Below are 21,519 nucleotides of genomic sequence, written 5' to 3'. Positions count from 1 at the left end.
ATTTGCAATTATTTTATATATTACGTGTTCAAGTTTTGAATGTCGCGTTGAAGTGCCAATATTACATTGTTAAGAAGTGTGTCTGAAATAAATACCTACACGGTGCATTTATTGTTAGTTTTCACATTTACAGCAATTTTTCAGCAACCTAATTTAAAGAGTCTTTAATAGAAATAGAAACAGCAGCCTGGAACCAGCAAAAATAAAAAAATTAACTTGATGCCAAATAGGGTCAGAGTGTGTTAACGGAACAAGCACAGAAACGATGTTAGAAATCCTCCAAACCAACATGAATATACAGTCGTCTAAGCGGACGCGTATCCTCTCTAACATTTTGCATTCCTACATATACACAGTATCGAAGCCCAGAGAACGTAAGCCTATGAAAATATAAACCAAACATTGATAACAAGGGGAAATAAATTGTTCTGTGTGTTATGTGAGATGAACATATTATTTTTTAAAGTTTCTAAATGAAGCTAGCTCCCAAGAATCATGACCTGAACAGCGAGCTAATACCCCGGTGTGAAGCTTGGATCACATGACTTCGTAGCCACTGCGAATGCCCCTCATCAACAAGCAGGCGAATATAACACCAAGTATCTGGAAAGAAAAAAAAACACAGAAAGAGGAATTTAGACTTAACTTCACCACTTTTAAATCCATTTAAATAATTACAACACTCATTTGGAGCGCTTTTAGCTTTGTCTAAACGTCTCTTATATACGTTAATATCGGGTGATTTGGACCCTGTGTTAAGTCTTATCCAGCACATGCCACAGGTCTCTGTGACCTCTGTGGAATATGCCCAAAAAACCTGGTCGTTCAGTATATTTAGGTCACATAACATTGTTGAAACTCGACCTGACCAACTGAAGCAAGGCCAAGAAACCCCAGATCATACGTGATCTGGGGTTTCTTGGCCAGACAGTGTTTAAACTATTTTGTAAATAGTCCATAATTCAACTGAATTTTAAGTATTTAGTATAAAATTACTACATAATATAGTTTTCCCACACTGAGAATACTTTGATGGTGAGCACATCTTTACACGGTAAGTGGTTAACAGCAGAAAAACATGGCTGAATGGGGATTGTATTCTGCTCTAAATTAATCATGGGAATGTTTTGGCCATAACATGCAAACCATTCAAACCATTCAAAAGTATCTTTAATTCCCTTTTAAAAGCCAGGTGTGGCTGCACCGTGGTGTGCTGTGGGCTTTAGGGGAGTTTTGTCAGTTGCGTTCGTCTTCTTCAAGATAACAGCATACCAACAAACCCTAACCCAAACCTGACTACACCTCATTTGAAGTTCACCACGCCCATGCGTGAACAGATTGGAGCGAGTGCATTTGTTATTTAAACAACATGGGCGTTGGTTTGGAAATAAACAACAGCGTAAGCGGCTGAGAATTGCATCACACTGGCGTTAAGTTTGTTAAGTTTGGGCTGAAAGTGTAAAAATGTACAACATGAAAACGTTAAAGGTGTAAAGAATGTTTTATATTACGACATAAAATGACCACTATGTGTCAGCAGAGATTAAAGAAACTCATTCGAAATACTGGCTTCACTGATGACAGGCGTGCTGCCAGTAAATCCAAGACATTTTAATTAAAGAGGACACATTTTGGTCTGGTGTGCCTCTCGCCACCAACCACCTTATAACGTAGGTAGTAGGAGTTAAGTTTAACACACAGGATGTCAATAGAGTGAGCAGAGACCAGGTAACGACTGATAGCATCTGAAATGTTGAACAATAGTTGACCTTAAAGCTTTGCTACCTTATTCTAAATTGTCTTGACCAAAGCAAAAGAAAAATAATGGTCTGCAGTGGATATGTACAGTAAAACACAGATGACTGACAGCAGACTGCGAAGAGACAAGCCCATACTTTTCTTGCAGACATGGACGCAACGTGGGGAACTTCAGCAAAGGTGAGCTAAAGTTCTAGCTAAAGTTCTCGCTCTCCTTCTCACGTATATTACATTTTATAGTACGTTTTTGTCACCTTGTTGTCTCTGAGTATCATGTGATGACTCTCTGCTGCTGCTCTAAGCAGACAAACATTCACCATCAGATGATTTCTGGTGTGTTTCTAATGCAACATGGTCTTGTTTACTGATGTTACATACCTGCAGGACGGCGATAACAAGCGCTGCAATTATCACCCACAGGATGTTTTTCTCCAGGATTCCCTCAACTGCATCGTGACAACCCTGCATGGAAGAAAGAAGACGGAGAGAAACTTTGAATTATGGTAAATACGTTTGTTTTGATGGAAAAACTTAATTGAGAATAATTTTTACTTCAGTGATCCAACATCACCGGGTGAGGGGTGAGAAATGATGTTTATGTGTGGAATGGGCTTTGAATGGAAAAGAAACATTGTTCATTTGCTCTTTTTTTGCACAACCTCGTATTTTACACTCAAGCCCGATCGATATAAACACAGATGATGCATAAGCTGATAATGTGTAACTGAGTATACTGGGGTGTATCTGTCAATAAGTAATAATAAACTGCATTTCAAAACCTTTAAGAAAGAGTGTAAACAACTATTACATAGTTCCATCAGTGAGCGCTGACACATTCATATCCCTAGGGATACTCAAAATCATTGTGTGTTTATGTGAAAAACAAATAAAAACACACTCAACTGTCAGAACTGCGATTACAGAAGTTTTATTTCCCTCTGCTGCTGCTGCCTCCCATTAAAATGACTCTGTTGTTGAAAGTGTGTGGTTTGTGGTGTAAAAACCATCACAAGAATGATCCCATTATTCATTTAACTTCATCATTTTTTAAGCAAATCTTCACCAAAACAGATTCACATGCAGAGAAATGAGAGAACGTTGCCTCGAGACCTTGTCGAGATAAAGACACTTTACTGTGTCCTGCTGCTCTGTGGACAATTACTTGCACTGTGTCCACTATAAAACCTTATCTTGGTTGCTACTGGCAAAACTGTGAGATGGTAATTATTGACCGACTTCTTTATTAAAGGACAGCGTATTTGGCTACGCCGTAAACAGAACACATTAGCTCCTGCAGTTCCTGCTCTGTTGTATTCCAGCTGTTGTTTGAGGAGTGTTTGCTGTGTAACCACAGGTGTTACACAGAATCTACAGGGAGTCAAATCATGAGGATTATAAATATGACCTATCACGTGGTGAGCGGCTTCCCAAGAAGCATTAGTCACGAGCAGCGACTCACCTGCTGGTGCACTTTGGCCGCATCCGTCATGGTCCCGATGCCACAGTTGGTGGAGATGGTCACACAGCACGAGTCAGGCACCGATTTCCCGTCAGGCCTGAAGTCTCTCCAGTCAGAAGAACTGTTTACGCCACAGCATTTCAACTGAAAGTGCAAACGAGTCGAGTGATAAACATTAAATACGGACACACCAATGTAGCAAGCAATGTACAGTCCACTGATTTAACCGATGCTGTGATAATATAATTCCATGTCGGCAGCGCCGCAACCAGCAGGATGCAGCCATGTTAGGTGAAGGTGTTGTCGGGCTAAGTAAACAGTGAGTGAGAGAGTTTACAATGGACTCACATCCTTCTGCAGTCCGTCCACAGTGTCTCTGAATTTGGTTGAACTGCTGTTGTAATTGGAAATCATTTCAGTGAGGCTGTCTTGGACGACGCCAGAGAGCTGAAGAGTGGACACAAAAAAGGGCAGTTAAACCTCAACATCTGCACAGTTTTATGAGACGCACAAAAACACATTTAGTCTACACGCTAACCTTGTTTCTGAAAACGTATCCAGCGATGGCTGCAGCGATCTCCACAATGATGATCAGTCCGAGAAGGACGGCGAACTACACAGAGGAGAGAAATGAAAAACACTGATCACTCATAATCGTACAAGTCAAAATGTGGTTTATTCACCTTTATTCTAATATTTGTTTTATGTCGACACAGGTGCTGAGCTGTGTGAATTACCGTTGTGACCATGCAGTAGTTCTCCTTCCACGCTCCGCAGCAGCCAAAGAAGGCAATGAAGAAAATCACCACTCCGATGACGATGATCAGTATGGGTCCTCCTGAGGCTGTGGCGTCATTCATCATGATGGTGTTGTGCAGAGCCACCTGGGCCAGGATGCCCACCACAATTAATGCGAGGCCACATAACTGCATAGAGGTAAAGAGGATAACATTAGGGTTAGGGTGGTATTTTTTTGGATGATTTCTGCCAATTACACATACAGTATGTATTCATAATGTTTATCTGTGGTCTGAGTCAGTGTATTGAGGTGAAGGTGCCATAATGTTGACCAACATCATCTAAGTGTTTACTATACTACGTGTTCCAAAAATGGATATATATACTAGGGCTGTCAAAAGATTAAAAATGTTAATCAGATTAATCACAGGGTAGCTGTGGATTAATCACGATTAATTACCATTCGTAAATATGCCAGAAAAATTCAAATTTTCTCTTTATATTGTTGTAAGAACGGAGAGATACATAAAGTATGTGAAAATATAAATGTAAAGAACAATAAAATACTGTAAATAACTTATACAAACTTAGTAATACAGCAGGAAATTCCTCATCGGCACCTTTGAAGCACTGCTTCTACTAGTTAGCGTTAGCGTCAACTAGCATTCTGACGCAATATGGTTTAAATTCCTTTCATTTAAATTTCCAAAGACAAACATACATTCAAATGTTTGTTTTTCCTGTGTTGATGAAGTCTCTAGGTTTTTTTTTGTTATTTTTAACTGTCAACTTAAGTGAGTGACAGCTACGTCAGCGTTGCTTTATCTCACATGCGGGAAATCAGTCAGTTGTAGAGCTCACACATTTTAATATAGATGATATGTTCAGATTTTCATGAGTAAAATATTTGGTATGTTAAAGCTGCAGTGAGAAACCTTTGTCATATCGATTACTTGAAACTATGGAAGGTTATTAATATGCCATGTCCTTCGGGTCAAGCAATACTACAGGACCTGACTGAGAGAGTATTGGTGTGTATACAGCAGCAGCACACAGGCCAGCAGTCACAAGAAGCATTTATTCCATCAGTCATTGAGGTTTCTGAGCAGTAGAATTAACTTTTGCAACATGTTGTGGACACTTCTTTGTGTTTGCAGTCTGGTTGCAGCCGTCTCACTTGACTAGCACAATGTTGACATAAATGGATGACTTCCTGTGTGCAGCGTGGGTATGCCGCCAGGCAACTCCAGCTCTAAACGCTGCTATACTGAGATACACAGAGAGTTGTGTGGAGCTGATCGGTTTAGTCAGCATTGTGTGAAAATGAAATAGACATTTAAAAGTTGCGCGTTATTCCTTTAAGGAGAATTTTTTTGAACTATTTAATCAAGATGAGCTTTTCAAACTTGTTTAAAAGTCAACACTTCCCTTGCCTTAATACAAAACTCCACCCTCAAACCAAATGAGTATGCACTAATGCTAAACAGATGGAAGGAAGTTGCAACAGCTTGTGAATGTGGCTGTGAAATGATCAGATGACAAAGTGTGATGTGTCGCTGTTCTGGGTTCAGTAACGAGAGCAGTTTACTCCATCTGTTGATAACAGTTTGCACTTTATTGCCTTTGCCAAGGAGGTTATGTTTTCATCTGTAAGTTTGTCCTTCTGTTAGCGACTTAGCAGCTTCCTAGCTACAGTTTCTGACAGTTCAATTTACTGTGATGAATCAAGTATGTTACCATCACATTTTGGTAAGAGTCAACCAACTGATGATGATATAGAGGATCAGACACTCCAAACTACAGATTAGGCAGCAATTTAAAATTTAGAGTTTAGATCTAACAAGTTCAGACGTGTATCATCAGGAGGAGTTTTGTCATGTTAATGTAAGATGGTAATAGCTGTAAAGGTCTAGACTTAGACCTGACTTTATTGATCCCTTGGGATGAATCCCTCAGGGAAATTAGGTTAGATTGGATTAGATAAGATCTAGAAAATATTCTGGATCTAGAGTCCAAATGTAATAAATGCCAGTGTTTAATCCTTGGCACAAATCTGCGCTCCTGTTCAGACTGCGATCCATCAAATGGAAAATAGTAAGTCAGTAGACATAAGATTAGAGAGGAACATAATCACAAGAGCGATCAATCAATTTTATCAGTGCCAGACTTTTCCTGGTTCCAACTTCAAGTGGAAAGATTTTCTTTTCTTTTCTTTTCCCTTTCTTTTGTATACAAATGACAAATCTTCACGTATTACAGAAAAACTGTGATTCAGTTTTTATAGGACATCTTCGTTTAAAGGAGATTAAACGACGCAAAATGTAGATTTAGTAAACATATAAACATGACTTATGATTAATGACAGTATTAATCATGTAACCATGATAACCACTATACTGTGATTGAATCGTATCTTGACAGTTTCAAGCCCTCAAGTCAAACACTGCACAACTAAAAGAGAGTGAATGAGAAAATAATAGATGAAGATGAAGCAGAACATCACAGGGTAATATTCATAATCATTACAAAGTCATTACACTAGTAATTATTTTAATAAAATAGAAATCTGACTTCTTTGTTCCTCTATGACAGTAAAACAAAACATTAAACAGAACATTTACACTATTTTATGGAATGAACCATTATAAAATATTACAGACGCATCAGTCGCTAATGATCATTTATTGCAACCGTATACGGGAGATAATAGTTGTTTTGGAGGTTGAACTGATTTAGTCAAATCAGAAGTGACATAATTAACAAGTCAGTCATTCAAAGAAAATTAGCCTTCAAGCAAAAATACACACAAAAGTGTATATCATTCTGAATAATTGGTTCAATGAATTTCAACGTGTTTTGAATTTTTCACAATGTTAAAACCTATATATACACCACATATAGTGTATCAGATTGAAAACCAATACATAATGACCTCTATTTAATCAATATTTCAAGACGTCATCCTGAACTTGAGCAGTTGGTTTGTCAAATCAATTTGACGACACCACATTTGGCCTTACTATTTGACAGACTGTAGTGGGCATTAAATGGCATTAAATATTTCAGTGTCAAGTTCTTCCATATAAATGTCCTGTTAATCTACTAATCCCATGTTTTGTGTCATCGAGGCTAAAGAATAATCACATTTTGTGCCTAATAATGTAATCTGCAATTCAGACTGATATTGAGAAGAAGAAAACTCTTCTTCTCAAGACAGTTGTTCTCAGGAGTTCAACTGTATAATAGTATAACTGTTCTCTCCAGTGGCTTCTGATATTATAAAGTTGTTGGTTAGAAATTACAATAAGCCAGAGGAACAACAGCTAACAGCTAAACTGGTTTTACCGCTCTTTGAGATCAAATACTTTGTGTTAATTGTTGAAGTAAAGAGTTGTTGTAGCACTAAAAACACACATTGACACAGCGAGTCAGACGAAGTCCATGTCATATGAAACAATATCAGCCCCATGTTTAATGTTATCCATGCTAAGCTCTGCCACTAAAGGCCAGTCCTTGCTGGCAACACCAATGTCAATATTTAAGATTGAGTCACATGGTTAATGATGGCTAACGTCAAACATAAAAGAGTGAACGCAAATGGTAAACAGAGCAAAGGACGTACTCTTATCTAACAACAGAATACAATAGAATAGAATTGTTTTGTATACTATGTAGAGCTGAAATGTTATTTGAATAATCCAAAATAATAATAGGTAAAGGTTTAGAAAAAATGTACAATTAAACATTTGTTATTATTCAAAAATGAACTAAATTCAGATGGGTGGACAATTCTTGTCTTGAGAAAGATGTCAATATATATATTTTTGTATATTTATTTTATGCACTAATCGAAATGGGAGATTAATCACTGAGATAACATACATTCAACACGAGGCATTTAAGTAAAATAAGTAGAATATACACATGTATTAAATACTTAGGAACATAATGTAGTCATTTTTAACACACCACCTCCAGGCCATAATTTTAAGGGTTGCTTTTTTTTTTGTCATTTCCCGTTTACATCCACACTATTATGTAAATGGCTGTGAACAAGAATAAGGTGAAACGTTTGTCTTCATCAGAAGCACACAACATAGTGTGTGTGCACACAAACAAACACACGCGTTTAGATCAACTGACTGTTTTTGTAGTTGTGGTACGGTAAATAATATATGGGGCAACATGCAAACACAGGATAAACAGAAGGTGATGACCATTAGATAACAAACAAGGGGGGGGGGGGTCAATGTTGATACTTTGCCGTAGGGGTGGGATAAAATATCCATTTGGTGATATATCGTCTTCCTTCCTCGTGCAATAGGATAATCAATACGTCAGGGAAAATATTGATATATTAATGAATAAAATGAAGGCTCTCTAAAGTAACACTCCCTGCCTACTTAGGTGGAAGTTACCTGGACCAAAGAAGAGGGAATTTACAGCGGAATAATGGTGGGAAAAGTTTGATTAAGAAATGCCCTCATCCACGTTCAATACATGTTGAGAATAAATAGATAAACTTAGACAGATATCGTGATGCCTTGCAATATATTAATTATCACAGAATGGTGATAGTATTGGTATCGTGGACCATGTATTGAGTATTGCATCTTTTCAGAAGGTGATTTCCACCCCTTTCTTTGCGGTGTTTGGGTTTAGCAAGAAAACGCTATCTATCAAAGTTAAAAACCAAAGTGCCCGTAGGAGGAAAAATCCGTAAACATTCACACGGACTGTGTGTGTGGAGAGAGAAGTCTGTGTGTGTGTGTGTGTGTGTGTGTGTGTGTGTGTGTGTGTGTGTGTGTGTGTGTGTGTGTGTGTGTGAGTGAGAGCGTGTTTAGTCACACCTCAAAGATTTAGCCACACTCTAGAGCCCTGGATTATAAAAATAAATGGAGTTCAAGTAAAGTGTTGAAATGTGTGAAAAATAATGAATAGTTGTGAAAATGTCCTCTGTAAAGAGAGAATACAGCTTTGTCATACTGGAATGTGTGAGATTATGTTTTACACCTTTTACACACAGTAAATGACACTACAGTATATCAGTTATGGGTGAGAGTCACATGATTCTGTTACACATTGAAATGTGGTCATAAGATTCACATTCCATCACCGTCCTCTCTGGCGCTACAGCCCTCAAACAAACCGTGACGAGACTGCAAACAAATTAAAACCAGGAAATAGGAAGTTTCAACCAGGATATGACCCACAATGAGCCAATATACTACTTTTAGGGATGAGGGAAATTCTGCGTATGTGCGCTCATCAGCACATGATACATGTATACGCACATGCTTAGTCATGAGGCAAACTGAAACAAGAGATGTCTCACATTTATTCTAATCAGACAAACATCATTGTTGTTGTTTTTTTTGCATTTTTCCCACCAAAAGCTCCCCCTCCCTCCCTCCCTCCCTCCCTACTGACTAACACTGAGGAGAGTGTATGTTTTGTCCGCCACTAACTCTGTTCCCCTTTTTCAGGATAAACACATCACATATGCGATTGACAGTCACTCACCCAGAAAAGGAAGTTGAAGACGAAAAGCAGGTACTTGACACATTTCATTCCCCCATCGACACCCATGGCTGATGAGGAGTAGTTTCCTGAAGGGGGAGGGAAAAAAAAGAGAAAAACTTGAGTTATAGTTTATCAACTTTTCCAAGACAGAGCAACATTACATCAGCTGTAATATGAGCAGTGGTGGAAGATCTGAGTCATTTGACTGTTGGAGTGTGGGACTGATACACACTTGAAGCTATAAAAGGAACTTTGACGAGGACAGGGTGAACTTACCATGTATTTACTATTACGTGTATAAATAAAAACAGTTGGGTTAATTGGACAATATACAATATTATATTCCCATTTTGAACCAACTGTGACTGGGGAAAATCATTCATTTGTCGAGCTCGTCCACAGCATCTTTTCATTCATTCCAGGACATTGCGATTTATAATAACCGTGTCCGAGTTTCTTGTTTATCACTGTACAAAGTTCACAAAGTAACATGTTTGGTAACATAACGTTTTAAATAACATTATTAGAGCTGCAACTAACGATTATTTTCGTAATCGATTAATCAGTTGATTATTTTCTCGGTTAATCGATTGGTCCATAAAATGTAAGAAAAATGTTTTTTTTTTTTTTAAAAACGTGTTTGTCAAACCTGGAAATGATGATGTTCTTGAATGTTTTGTTTTGTTCACAAACCAAAATAATTCAGTTTTAACGATTTCTTTGTTTATGTGGAGCAAAGAAACGAAGAAAATATTCACAATGAAGAAGCTAAAACAATCAGAAATCTTGTTTTAATCATGAAAAAAGCTTCAAACTGATTATCAAAATAGTTGGCGATTCATTTAGTAATCGATTAATAATCGATTAATCGTTTCAGCTCAAAACATTAACATGTATTAGTAACTGTTTTTGGTAACTTAAGTAGAACTTTATGTAATGCTACATGTGTTTTTGAAAGCACACAAACTTACAAATATCTGTATTTGTGCACGTTTTAAGGTATTGTTGTTCCCTTTTACATTTAAAAATAAACATATAGTACAAGTGTCACAATAACATCGTCATGATCGCGATCAAACCGCGGCTCTGCCATTGTTTGACGAACGACGACACATTTATACATATTTAACACATGCTCAGAATAATCAAAGCTCAGCTTTTCTATTTACAATAAGCGGTTTCTGAGGTTTTTAGGGAAAAAAAAGTGCAGCATCTTATACTTCAAATCAATAGAACAAAGAAAAGTCTGGTTGTTAAAGCGATCGCATGGTCCGTGAAGGTGTCACTGTTTAAGTGGTGCTCTCTCTCTCTCTCTCTCTCTCTCTCTCCAGACCGTTAATCACCACCGAGTTAGCGACAATAGCCGCTTTGTCACACACACACACACACAGGGAAAATTACATTAACATGATTTGATTTGTGAGCGTTTTCTCAACTGTGTTATTGTTAAATAAACACGGAGAGATGAGCTTCTTCTTCTTCTTCTTCTGTGCGACTGCTTTGTTTGTTGAAGAAGAAGAAGAAGAAGAAGAAGTGCGTAGTTCGTCAGGAGTGAACCATTCCGCCCGAAAAACGGTCAAGAAAGAGCCACTATATCACACAAAAAAATGATTAAAACTAAGCCGTTTTGAAGACTTACCTTTGAGTCGTCTGTTAAATCACGGACACGGAGCAAAGACGACGATGGTTTGATGTTTTTCGGTCTATAAGTGGATCAGTTAATGGTTCCTCCCTTTGCTTCCACCTCCTTCAACTTCTCACTTATTGACCATAACTTTTTTCCCCTGTTGCCTTCACGGTCTCCTCGTTCATCTGAAACACGCCCACTGCCTCTGTTTGCAGGAAGTCAACGCTGTTGTGTCAGTTTGTGCCATTTTTTAATGATACTTTTCATTTATTCGATAGTTTTGACATATAATTAAGCACATAAACAACAAAAGAGGGGGTTTCTCATTCCACTCTGTAGAAATAACACCATAGCACTTTTTTGTGACCAATACCGATATCAAAAACTTGAGTATCGACCGATACCAATATTCAGTCTTGCATAAAATAAAAACTTGAGTAAAAGTACAAGTATCTTTACCAGGAAATGACTTTGGTACAAGTTGAAGTCACTTTTTATAACATTACTTAAGTAGTTGCAGTAGTATATGGTATGGTAGCTCAGTGGTAGGGCAAGTTGTCTTTCAACTGGAAGGTTGAAGGTTCAATTCCTGGCCTTGCTATGTGTCTGAAAGTGAATGAATGTGTAAATGGTAAAACTGAATTTTAAAGCAACTCAAGAGTAGAAAAGCTACATATAAATGCAAACCATTAGCAACTCTTCTCCTGATTCTATTTGGTAGTAACAAACAGAACACAATTTATTTAGGAAAATGTAGCGGAGTAAAAGTAAAAGTTGCTAGAAATATATAAAGAAGAAATATAAATAACACATGTAAAGTACAGATACGTGAATGTTGTATTTACATAACAACACTGTCGATATAAGTCTGATACAGTCGTTTTACACCATTAATGAATTAACATTACATTTGTGTGGAGTCATTTCTCCAACTGTGTAACAAATATTGAAAAAGTATTTTAGAAATAGTCTTTTTTTAAATATGTAATATTCATATATTACATATTTAAAAAGACAATACAAATACAAATAAGACTGATACTGATATTCATCCATTCATGCTTTTGTAGTTCTGTGTTCTTGGTGAAACATGCTTATGAAGCACAACCATGCTTTTATTACAATTAACCTTTAACAGAAAGTAGGCACACAACTATTAAACTACATCAAGTTAAATAATGTTTTCTGTTTTTAAAGACCAGAACATTTGAGAACCCCCGTGGTGTCGTACGCACAGAGAGCATGATCAGCAGTGACCACACAATTTTTCCCAACGCTGTGAATCATATTATCAACAGTAAATGTTATAAAACAGCAGTGGATTCTTATATTTGGTGACGGTAAAGTCAACACTGTAAACACTAACCAGGATCTGATCTGACTGAAAAGACATTAATCAAATCAGGACCGAAGGCTGAGCCAACGCAAACAGTAGCACGACAGATGGAACACTAGTTAAAAACAGGAATTATTATTAATACACATTAACTGCAAACCTCTCCGAACAGCGGATTACACAACAGCCCAAGAGTGTGTGTGTAATACATGAATCACACACACACTCTCCACCTCTCAATGGTTTCTCAATAGTTCCTTGAAATGCTCTTGCGTCTACATGTCTATGGTTCACATGTAAAGACGCCGTGTCCTGTTTCCTCTTAGTAACATCCTTATGCTCTGCTACATCACAGCCTCCTTGAGCAACATTTTCACAGAAGTCACATTTACGACCACGAAGACTGTCTGCGTCCAGATGCAGGAACCACATTGAGATGTTGTGTGTTGACACTGTGCTTGTGAACTATCATAGTCCAGAATAAGCTCCACGAGCGTCTCCGTGCACCAAAGTGCTTTATGATCGCTGTGTGTCCGACTGCACAAAGTGAACTTGTTGCTCAAATGTCTGGTTGTGTGGTGAAAGTCACAAGTTGATGTGAACGCGATGGAGGAATTTAGTCTCGAAAGGTCGCGGTTTTGTCGTATAACATTTTGTTCCAAAAGTTGATCATAACACCCTTTGTTTTGGTCGGTTTGTTCGTCAGAACTACAAACTCTGCTGTACAATGTCATTGCATAATAATGTACTTTATTTCTTTATAGCCCTTTCCAACAACTCACAGGTTTACAAAATAAAAGCATTCCAGACCCTTACGTGGTATACAAATAAATTCACGAAACATGAACCAAAGTATGACGATACCAATTAAAAATACTTACTTACTTATACTTAAAATGTATTTATTTAACCTTTATTTAACCATATAAAAGTCCCATTGAGATCAAGATCTCTTTCACAAGGGTGACCTGGCCAAGAAAGGCAGCAGCACACGTCATAGTTAATAAAAAACAGGGAGATAACGGCTACAAGACAAACACTGAAATATAAAAGTGGAAGTAAATAGAGAAATAAAGTGCAGGAGTTATGGTTGCAATGGATTCCTGTTGTCGGTCTTTAAAGATAGAGTGGAACGCTCACAGTGAAATAGTTCAGTTTGGAGGGTTTTCCAAGCAAAGGGGGCAGAGAAACTGAAAACATCTTTTTTCATTGGAACATAAGGTATATAATGGCTTTTATTCTCTAAAGAAAAATGCATAAATAAGCAAGAACCTATAGCCAAGAAGAGCCTTATAAACCAGAGTCATCTAGTGTGTGTGTGAGTGTCTTACAGTCAGATGGCATGGAAGCTTTAGTATATAGTTTGCAGTGGTTAGTGAGGCAGCTGTTAGAAACGCACACATACACAACATGGTCAGAAAGTAGCTGATAACATGAGAAACATGACTTTATAACTGACTCATACAAAAAACACACATTAACAGGTTGTAATGGGTCAAATTGACCAAATGTAAACAGAAAGAAACACTCTTAAGGGTAAGGGTTTCCCAAAAGGGTTCTTCTACAAGGGTCTTGTGTCTTGTGGTCTTGGTAACACTCATGGTTCCAGTAAGAACCATTTTGATCCAGAGAACCTTTTAAAACCCTTTCCTGAATAAAGGGTTTTAAAAGGATTCTTATGAAAGGGTTCTCCTACGAGGACAAGCTGAAGAACCTTACATGGTTCTACTTAGCACTTTTATTTCTAAGAGTGTAGAGTGAGGAGTAAGAATGTTCTTAACCGTTATGTAAAATTGTTTAATCGGTAAATATACAGTACAATATGAAAAAAAGACAAATAGATCAACTGCAACAAATACTTTGAACATAAGTTACGTACACTGTGGATTCTATATGAATACTTTCGTGTTTTTGGCTTCTTAGACGTCCTGAATTAAGCTACATTTAAATTGTTAATGCGATAGTGTTTGCCATCTATCTTGACTTCTCAAACCAAAAAAGTTGGGCAGATGTGACGATAACACTAACAATGGAGCGTGTAATGTCTCAAGTCGTATATAGCCTCTACACAAATATTTATACAGACCGTGTGTGTGTGTGTGTGTGTGTGTCCTTGTGTAAATACTGTCAATGACGCTTTGCCTTTTCAGCAAAGCAAACAAAGCTACAAACGACAGTTATTTTTAGGGGCATGTTCTGTTTTAACGGGGGAAGTGAGAAAATGTTGGGTGATAAACATATTGCTTAACATTCATTTTTCTAATCATGTCTTTTTCTTGCTTTTAAACGCACACCACAGCACAAAGCGACTGCTAATCCTTTACTTACCTTCAGGAATCGCCGTGTCTCATCGTATTTGCTTACTCCGCCAATGTCAAACTGCAGGTGATCCTATACTGACAGCAAGGGATTGGTATGGGAGTTTTCTTTAGGGCAGCTCTCAATCACAAAAACACCTTTATTACAAACAACTTAAAAGACAACACGTTATCGATTGATATGAACAAATACAGGATATTTTAATTTAAAAAAGAAAAAAAGAAAAAAAAAGTCTATTTATTCTGCTTTATTCCTGGTTGTCGGATGTCCGTTTCTAAAATCCTGTGTAAATGTCAAAAGTAGAAAACAAACATAAGAGGATAGTCAACACTGTACATGCTGTGCCGTGTTACCACCTTATTTCACATCCTCCAGCAGGAACACAAGAGAAAAGAGCATGAAATACAGACAGTGTGGTTCAGTACAGTGACTTTACACAGCAGCCATTTTATCAGGGGGAAAAACTCTGGTGTTACTGATGACATTAGTGATGGTGAACCAGCATGAAACTTAGTCATTGTTCACTTGATGATTACATCTGAGCTTCTTCTCCTTCTGTGACCTGACAACATGGCTGCTTGCAAAAGGGCTTCATTCTCTCAGTATACACAAAACCTTTTTTAATTTTGCTAAAAAACCCATGACCTACGCTATTTAGGTAAATAAAGCAATTATGTAAATATATATATGTGTGTGTGTATTTTTTTATTAACGAGAATGTATTTGGGTTTGTATGGATACAGTGGAGGAAAACAGAATAGGTAAAAATATGTAATCTTATACAGAATATAGAATAAAGTTATATTGAAAAAAGGTCATACTATTATGCATTAACAGTTCTTATATTACAAGAATAAAGTCTTAATATTACCAGAAAAAGTCACAATATTTGATGAAAAAGTTGTAATATTATGAGAATAAAGTCATAATATTAAAGTCATAATATTACCAGAAAATTGTATTAATATTCTAAGAATAAAGTTGTATTATTAAAAAGTCATAACACGGGAAAATAATTAATATTACGAGAATGAAGTCTTACTGTTAAAAAGTCATAATATTACGAGAAAGAGTAATAATATTATGAGAAAAATGTCATAACATCTCAAGAATAAATTTTATGAGATTTCTTATCATTATTTCACTACATTTATATTATTATTATAATTAATATTAAAGAGCAACAGGACGCAGATGTCAGCAGTGAGAGACTTTCTTTTCTTCCACTTTCATCAGAGATTTCCTCCACAAAAGAGATGATGTTCTCCCAGTCTGAGTGATTCTTTCTCTGAAACACACTCAGTTTATTGCACAATCTTGCACAAAAATCCTGATTTTTGTAATTAATTTATTAAATTCAGTGATCTCTCTCTCTCTCTCTGTGTGTGTGTGTGTGTGTGTGTGTGTGTGTGTGTGTGTGTGTGTGTGTGTGTGTGTGTGTGTGTGTGTGTGTGTGTGTGTGTGTGTGTGTGTGTGTGTGTGTGTGTGTGTGTGTGTGTGTGTGTGTGTGTGTGTGTCCTTAACCCTCTTTCATAAATTTGTGACTGTTAATCAAACAAAACAGCAATTTGAGTGAACATTTGTGGGCAATCCTCACTTTATTCTTTTTACAGAACAAATAATTGTTTATTAAAGGAATGATTGCCAAAAATAATTACAATAGTTATTGTCATTTTGCTTTAAAGTAGTTCTTTGATGAAATAATACTACTGTGCAGTCTGACACAGTAAAACATTGAAGCAAACTGAGAAAACTTTAAATATTTAAACATTTACTTAAGTTACTTAATCCTAAAAAGTTTAACAAGTTTGAACGTGTAGATTAATAGTTAAAACAAATGTTTTGATCCAATGCATCACCCGTTATGGCGACGTCTAATCTTGCGTTGTGATTGGCTCGATCGGCTGTCACTCAAACCGGAGAGCAGGAAGGGGCGGTCCGTGACGTCACAGGAGGGAGATGGTGTCCACATCATGGCGGGATGCATGAATATGACAAACGGTTGGCTCTTTACCGGTGTTAAATCACTGCTTTTCCTCGCACTGTTCCTCTGGTTACCGCAAAAATCACTCCAGGACGCGGGTAAGAAGCCGCGTGACGCTGCAATAACAGAGAATTGTATCTGTAGGATACGTATTTTCGTAGGTTTCGTTACAGAGGCTAACTCGTGTTAGCTTTTGCTGGATTGTTTTGAAACTAAACTTTATTTAAACGTGTAATGCAAACAGACTGGTCACGTTTCACAGTTGTCAGTTGTTTGAATTAAAGTTATTATACTTTCGGGCATTTCATATCCTGATAGAGTTTCTCTCTCTGTGTCTGGACGAGACTTTTTATGTTATTCATTCACTAACTGCGGTCATTAACCACCATCACAACCACCTCAAGCACACCGGCTTACATTATGTATTATTTACCTTTAACTACTCTACACACTAACTGAGAATATACTGTGTGTATATGTATGTATTTTACCGACTAATGTACAGTTCAGCACAGGTACAGGGTTAGGGTGTCTTCTACAAATCTCGCGATATGATAGCATTAATTAGCCAACACAGATCTGCAGAACCACAGCACACACACACACACACATACACACACACATTCTGTCGACACCATTCAATCAACGAGGCTAGTTTAAACTACACAACCCACTTTTCTTTAAATGCAAACACAATTGCAGGACAAACTGCACCCTTTAAAATGATCACGCGGGTGATTCGTTTGTATGAAAACAAGGTTGCCAGACCTGTTTACGATTTACAAAAGGGATCAATGTGCATGAAGCTGAGTACCAAACATGTTTGGTTTAATCTTATCATTAGATCAAAATGAAAGAACAATAATATGAAACATTGCTTTATCTTTTGATTTACCTGACCTCGTAGTAGTAATTACATTCCATTTCAGATGATAGCATCAAATGATAGCAGCAAAGAAAGTGATGTTATCTTAGTGTAACGGCATGCATATCTGTGAATATCAAACCTAGGAAACAAAAGTCCAGTGATTGATCTGCAGGATGGAAAGGAGTATGTTCTGTCAGGGTCCAACCGCTTCTGTTACAAAAACGACATTGTGCCAAACTGGAAGCAAACATGGACGAGAATTCAGGTAAAATACTTGAATAGTGTCTGGCCAGTGTGAGCTCTCTTGTGTTTGTTATTGTTAATAACAAAACCTCAACTAACTGCTGTCTATTCGGGCAGTTAATTCAAGTGAAAATGTGCTGGCAGGTCAAAGTGTGGAGCTTGAACGTGTTCAAGGTGATAATAGTGGAAGGTGAGGAGGAGCTGCAGGAACTGGAGCGCTTCAGTGTTTGGGGCTGGTTTCGCAGCTTGTTGCACGAGCGGCACAATGAAACCACGTTTAACATCAACCTTTTCAGCCAGAGGACGTGCTTCAGGATTGATCCCAGTGCAAACAGCCAGTACACGATCAAGTCCATTCGCAGTGAGTTGGAAGACACTTTTAATTTCTGATCAATGACAGATATTTCATCGCTAAAATACCAATGTATGTTCTTTTTTGTCCTTGCAGAGTTTGATGTCTATCTGTTTTTGGTTTTCCTCTCTGGGGCAATGTTGCTGGTCTTTGCAGACTCACTCAGCAGGTAGTTTGTAATTAACACTGAATACTTATTAATGGTCATTAATAGTTTCATTAACTCCTTTCATCTCCGTTCCATGAAGGAGTCAGCTTTTCTTCTACTCTGCTGGTATGAGCACAGGCATGATCGCCTCGCTCATCATTGTCGTCTTCATCTTGGCACGTTTTTTACCAAAGGTAGCGTATTTCATCATCCTCAAATATCTGATGATACAAGTTAAATAAGTTGTGTTTTTTCAACAGTCTGTGTCTGTTGCTTCCACAGAAAAGCCCCTTTTATGTGTTAATTGCTGGCGGCTGGTCATTCTCTCTATACGCCATCCAGCTCGTTTGCCGGAACCTCAAAGTAATTCTGCAAGAACACTGGAACTTGGCATTAGGTACGGACTCTAACAATAACTAACAAAGTGAAATTATATGGTTAAAACTGTAGGTATTTTAAGATGCATGTAACATTTTCTATATTTCTCACCTCTATCATTTTAGGGTTTGTTGTAAATATAGTGGTATAACTAATCATTATTGATTCATGTGACAATTCTAGCAATTCCTCTGTTGTCAAATTCTGCAGTTCAGAGTTAGTTCAGCTCTGTTTTCAATGTGCATGCTTAATTCTGTTTACATTATTATTATTTTTTTGCTTTACTATGAGTCTAGAGATCTGACACCGTTTGTGATTTATTTAAATTCAGCATGCATGCTCAACACGGCACTGATAAGTCTTCTTTAACACTTTCATGTTGACATATCTATATGTGTATCCTTATTTCTGTCAGGTTATGTTGTAGTGGTGGGATTCGTCAGTTTCGCCGTGTGCTATCGCTACGGTCCTCTGGTGGACGAGAAGAACATTAACATCTTGTCGTGGACTCTGCAGCTGTTCGGCCTCCTCCTCATTTACCTAGGAATTCAAATTTGGCAAGTTGCCCTCGCGATCATGTTGGCAGCTGTGCTGTCCAAAAATCTGGAGTATCCAGTTTCTTTGGCTGGCACTATATGGCGGTGAGTGTTCTTTTAAAAGCTGACAGGAGGTGGCGTACAAACACTGTGCTCAAGCTGAAAATCACTCAGCACTAAAAGCCTTTTACACTTTCTCATTAACATTTGAAAAATAATCTCTGCTATATTTCATGTGCAAATTGTTCTGAAATATTATCTATTTACAGATTAACAGTTTTATTTGCCTTTTATTTACCTTCTGTTGTCATATTCAGCCTGTATAATGGGTTTCTTTTACTGAATGCAGGAAAATGAGACGGATCGTTCACTGGAAGCCGCAGCCGCGTCGTCTGTTGACTGAGGAGGAATATCAGAGGCAGGCAGAGGAAGAGACTCGACGCTCACTGGAAGAGCTCAGGAAGTTTTGTAACAGCCCGGAGTTCAGTCCATGGAAAGCAGTGTCGAGGCTTCAGTCCCCAAAAAGGTGCCATTTGTATGTTTTTTTTCCCTCCATTTAGTTTTATTCTATTGTATTTGAGTTATTAAAACACTTAACAGCAAGGGCATCATTGGAATGTTGACAGCGTGCTTGATTACTTTCACATGGTGCAACAGCGGCAAATGTGAATAAATATCCAAAAAGTGATGCCTGGTTTGTTAATTTGGACACCAACAACAAAAGAGGAGAGGTCACAGCTTAATGGGATAAACTATCACTATTGATTAGTAGATTGTTGATGTGGTGACTCCTGCTGTCCACTGGGTCTGATCAGATTAGTGTAATCTGTCTCTGTGAATAGAAACTACTGGTATAAATGAACAGATAATCTTTCATTCTCAGTGATTGGCGCATGTTTTGTGCTGCATTACATTAATATGAGTCTGTCCAAATGACTGTAATAAGATGCTGGAAATATGCATATACATCAGCCTCATGGTGGTGCTAGAGGGAAAGTCATGGTGAGGATGGTTCAGGCTCAAACTCTAAAGTTATATTCAGGCGAGTGACGCTCAATAACAGGCACGTGTGTGTATATTTTAAAGTAATAGCAGATGTTATACACTGAAATGTTGGTGTTATGATCTGTGGTTGCTTCAGTTGGTCAGGTCCTGTTTCAGCCCTAAAAAAATGAGGTCAGCTGACTATGAATATGAAACAACTAAGTTTTTCCAGGCATAGTCCAAGATGACAGTGCTAGGATTCATCAAGTACATTTCTGCATCAAAATATCCACACATTTTTGGATACAGATGTTATATGAGGTGTATGTATATATATATATATATATATATATATATATATATATATATATATATATATATATATATATATATATTTGGAGTACAATAGTTTTATGAACCAAAAATGTTTCCAACACATTTAAATCCATAAAAATCTGTATTTAAATTAAAGATGACATGTGTAATCATTTCAGTCTACTTGGACCTGCTGCTGTGTTTTATGCAGGATATGCCTTTTAAAAATGGCCATTAATAATCAACTTTACGTGAGCGAGAGAGACCCCTAGTGACTTAAATTGCACACTGTGAGTTGAGCACAGTGATCCAACTCCATCATGTATACAAGGTCATGGCAAGAAAACACTGCAAATGTGGATTAAAATAAATGTTTTAGTGAATGCATGTCATAAGTGTGTACTATCATGCAGTGTATATATCTGTATACAAAGATGGTGTTGCTGATGTGTCACTGTAATCCACAGGTTTGCTGATTTTGTTGAAGGATCTCTTCACTTGATGCCAAATGAGGTGTCCGTCCATGCACAGGAATACGGCTTCGGTGGATCCTTTTTTGAGGACGAATTCTTTGACACTGACGACGAAGAAGACGAAGACGATTTGAAGCCTCTGAAGAAGCTGGAGTGATTGAGAGAGAGAGTACGGTGTTTTGGACACAACACAGGAACTATACTCAGTGCCTTTCAGAAAGGCGGACAGGTAACTGCTCTCCTCGGCTTCTGTGCGAACAGTCCAGGCAGACCTCAAGTGACTGACTGTGTTAAGTTTTAAAAACACAAACCTTGGATTGTCGCACTCTGCCATGGCTTTGAAAAAAAAATACAACTACCAAAAACTCAGTGACAGGCCCCGAGCAGATCTGTGTGATCATAATCATCAACCTAGAAAATAATAATGTACATAATTTACACTAACGCCACATCGCTCCCGTTTTAAAGGACAGAGGCT

General features: G+C 37.6%; 2 protein-coding genes across 2 annotated transcripts; one reads left to right on the top strand and one right to left on the bottom strand.

The window, feature by feature from the left end:
• Positions 1-81: 81 nt before the first annotated feature.
• On the bottom strand, positions 82-11,257 carry cd63 (CD63 molecule). The gene is made up of 8 exons (XM_083894695.1): positions 11,118-11,257; positions 9,479-9,564; positions 3,955-4,143; positions 3,756-3,830; positions 3,566-3,664; positions 3,218-3,361; positions 2,137-2,220; positions 82-603 (listed from the first exon to the last, which is right to left on the bottom strand). The coding sequence occupies exons 2-8, from the start codon at positions 9,542-9,544 to the stop codon at positions 538-540; spliced, it is 723 nt and encodes a 240-aa protein (XP_083750821.1). The 5' UTR covers positions 9,545-9,564; positions 11,118-11,257; the 3' UTR covers positions 82-537.
• A 5,353-nt stretch (positions 11,258-16,610) lies between these two features.
• nemp1 (nuclear envelope integral membrane protein 1) lies at positions 16,611-21,198 on the top strand (the record flags this gene model as incomplete). The annotated part of the gene is made up of 9 exons (XM_083895570.1): positions 16,611-16,842; positions 17,756-17,877; positions 18,000-18,216; positions 18,304-18,376; positions 18,456-18,549; positions 18,638-18,752; positions 19,149-19,374; positions 19,619-19,795; positions 21,036-21,198. 9 exons carry the CDS (start codon positions 16,611-16,613, stop codon positions 21,196-21,198), a joined length of 1,419 nt encoding a protein of 472 aa, XP_083751696.1.
• Between the last annotated feature and the right edge of the window lie 321 nt (positions 21,199-21,519).

This window comes from Microchirus variegatus (assembly GCF_963457635.1).
Source record: "Microchirus variegatus genome assembly, chromosome: 9".
Taxonomy (NCBI): Eukaryota; Metazoa; Chordata; class Actinopteri; order Pleuronectiformes; family Soleidae; genus Microchirus; species Microchirus variegatus.
The sequence above is the reverse complement of the archived record's forward strand: the minus strand, read 5'-3'. Positions and strand labels throughout refer to the sequence as shown.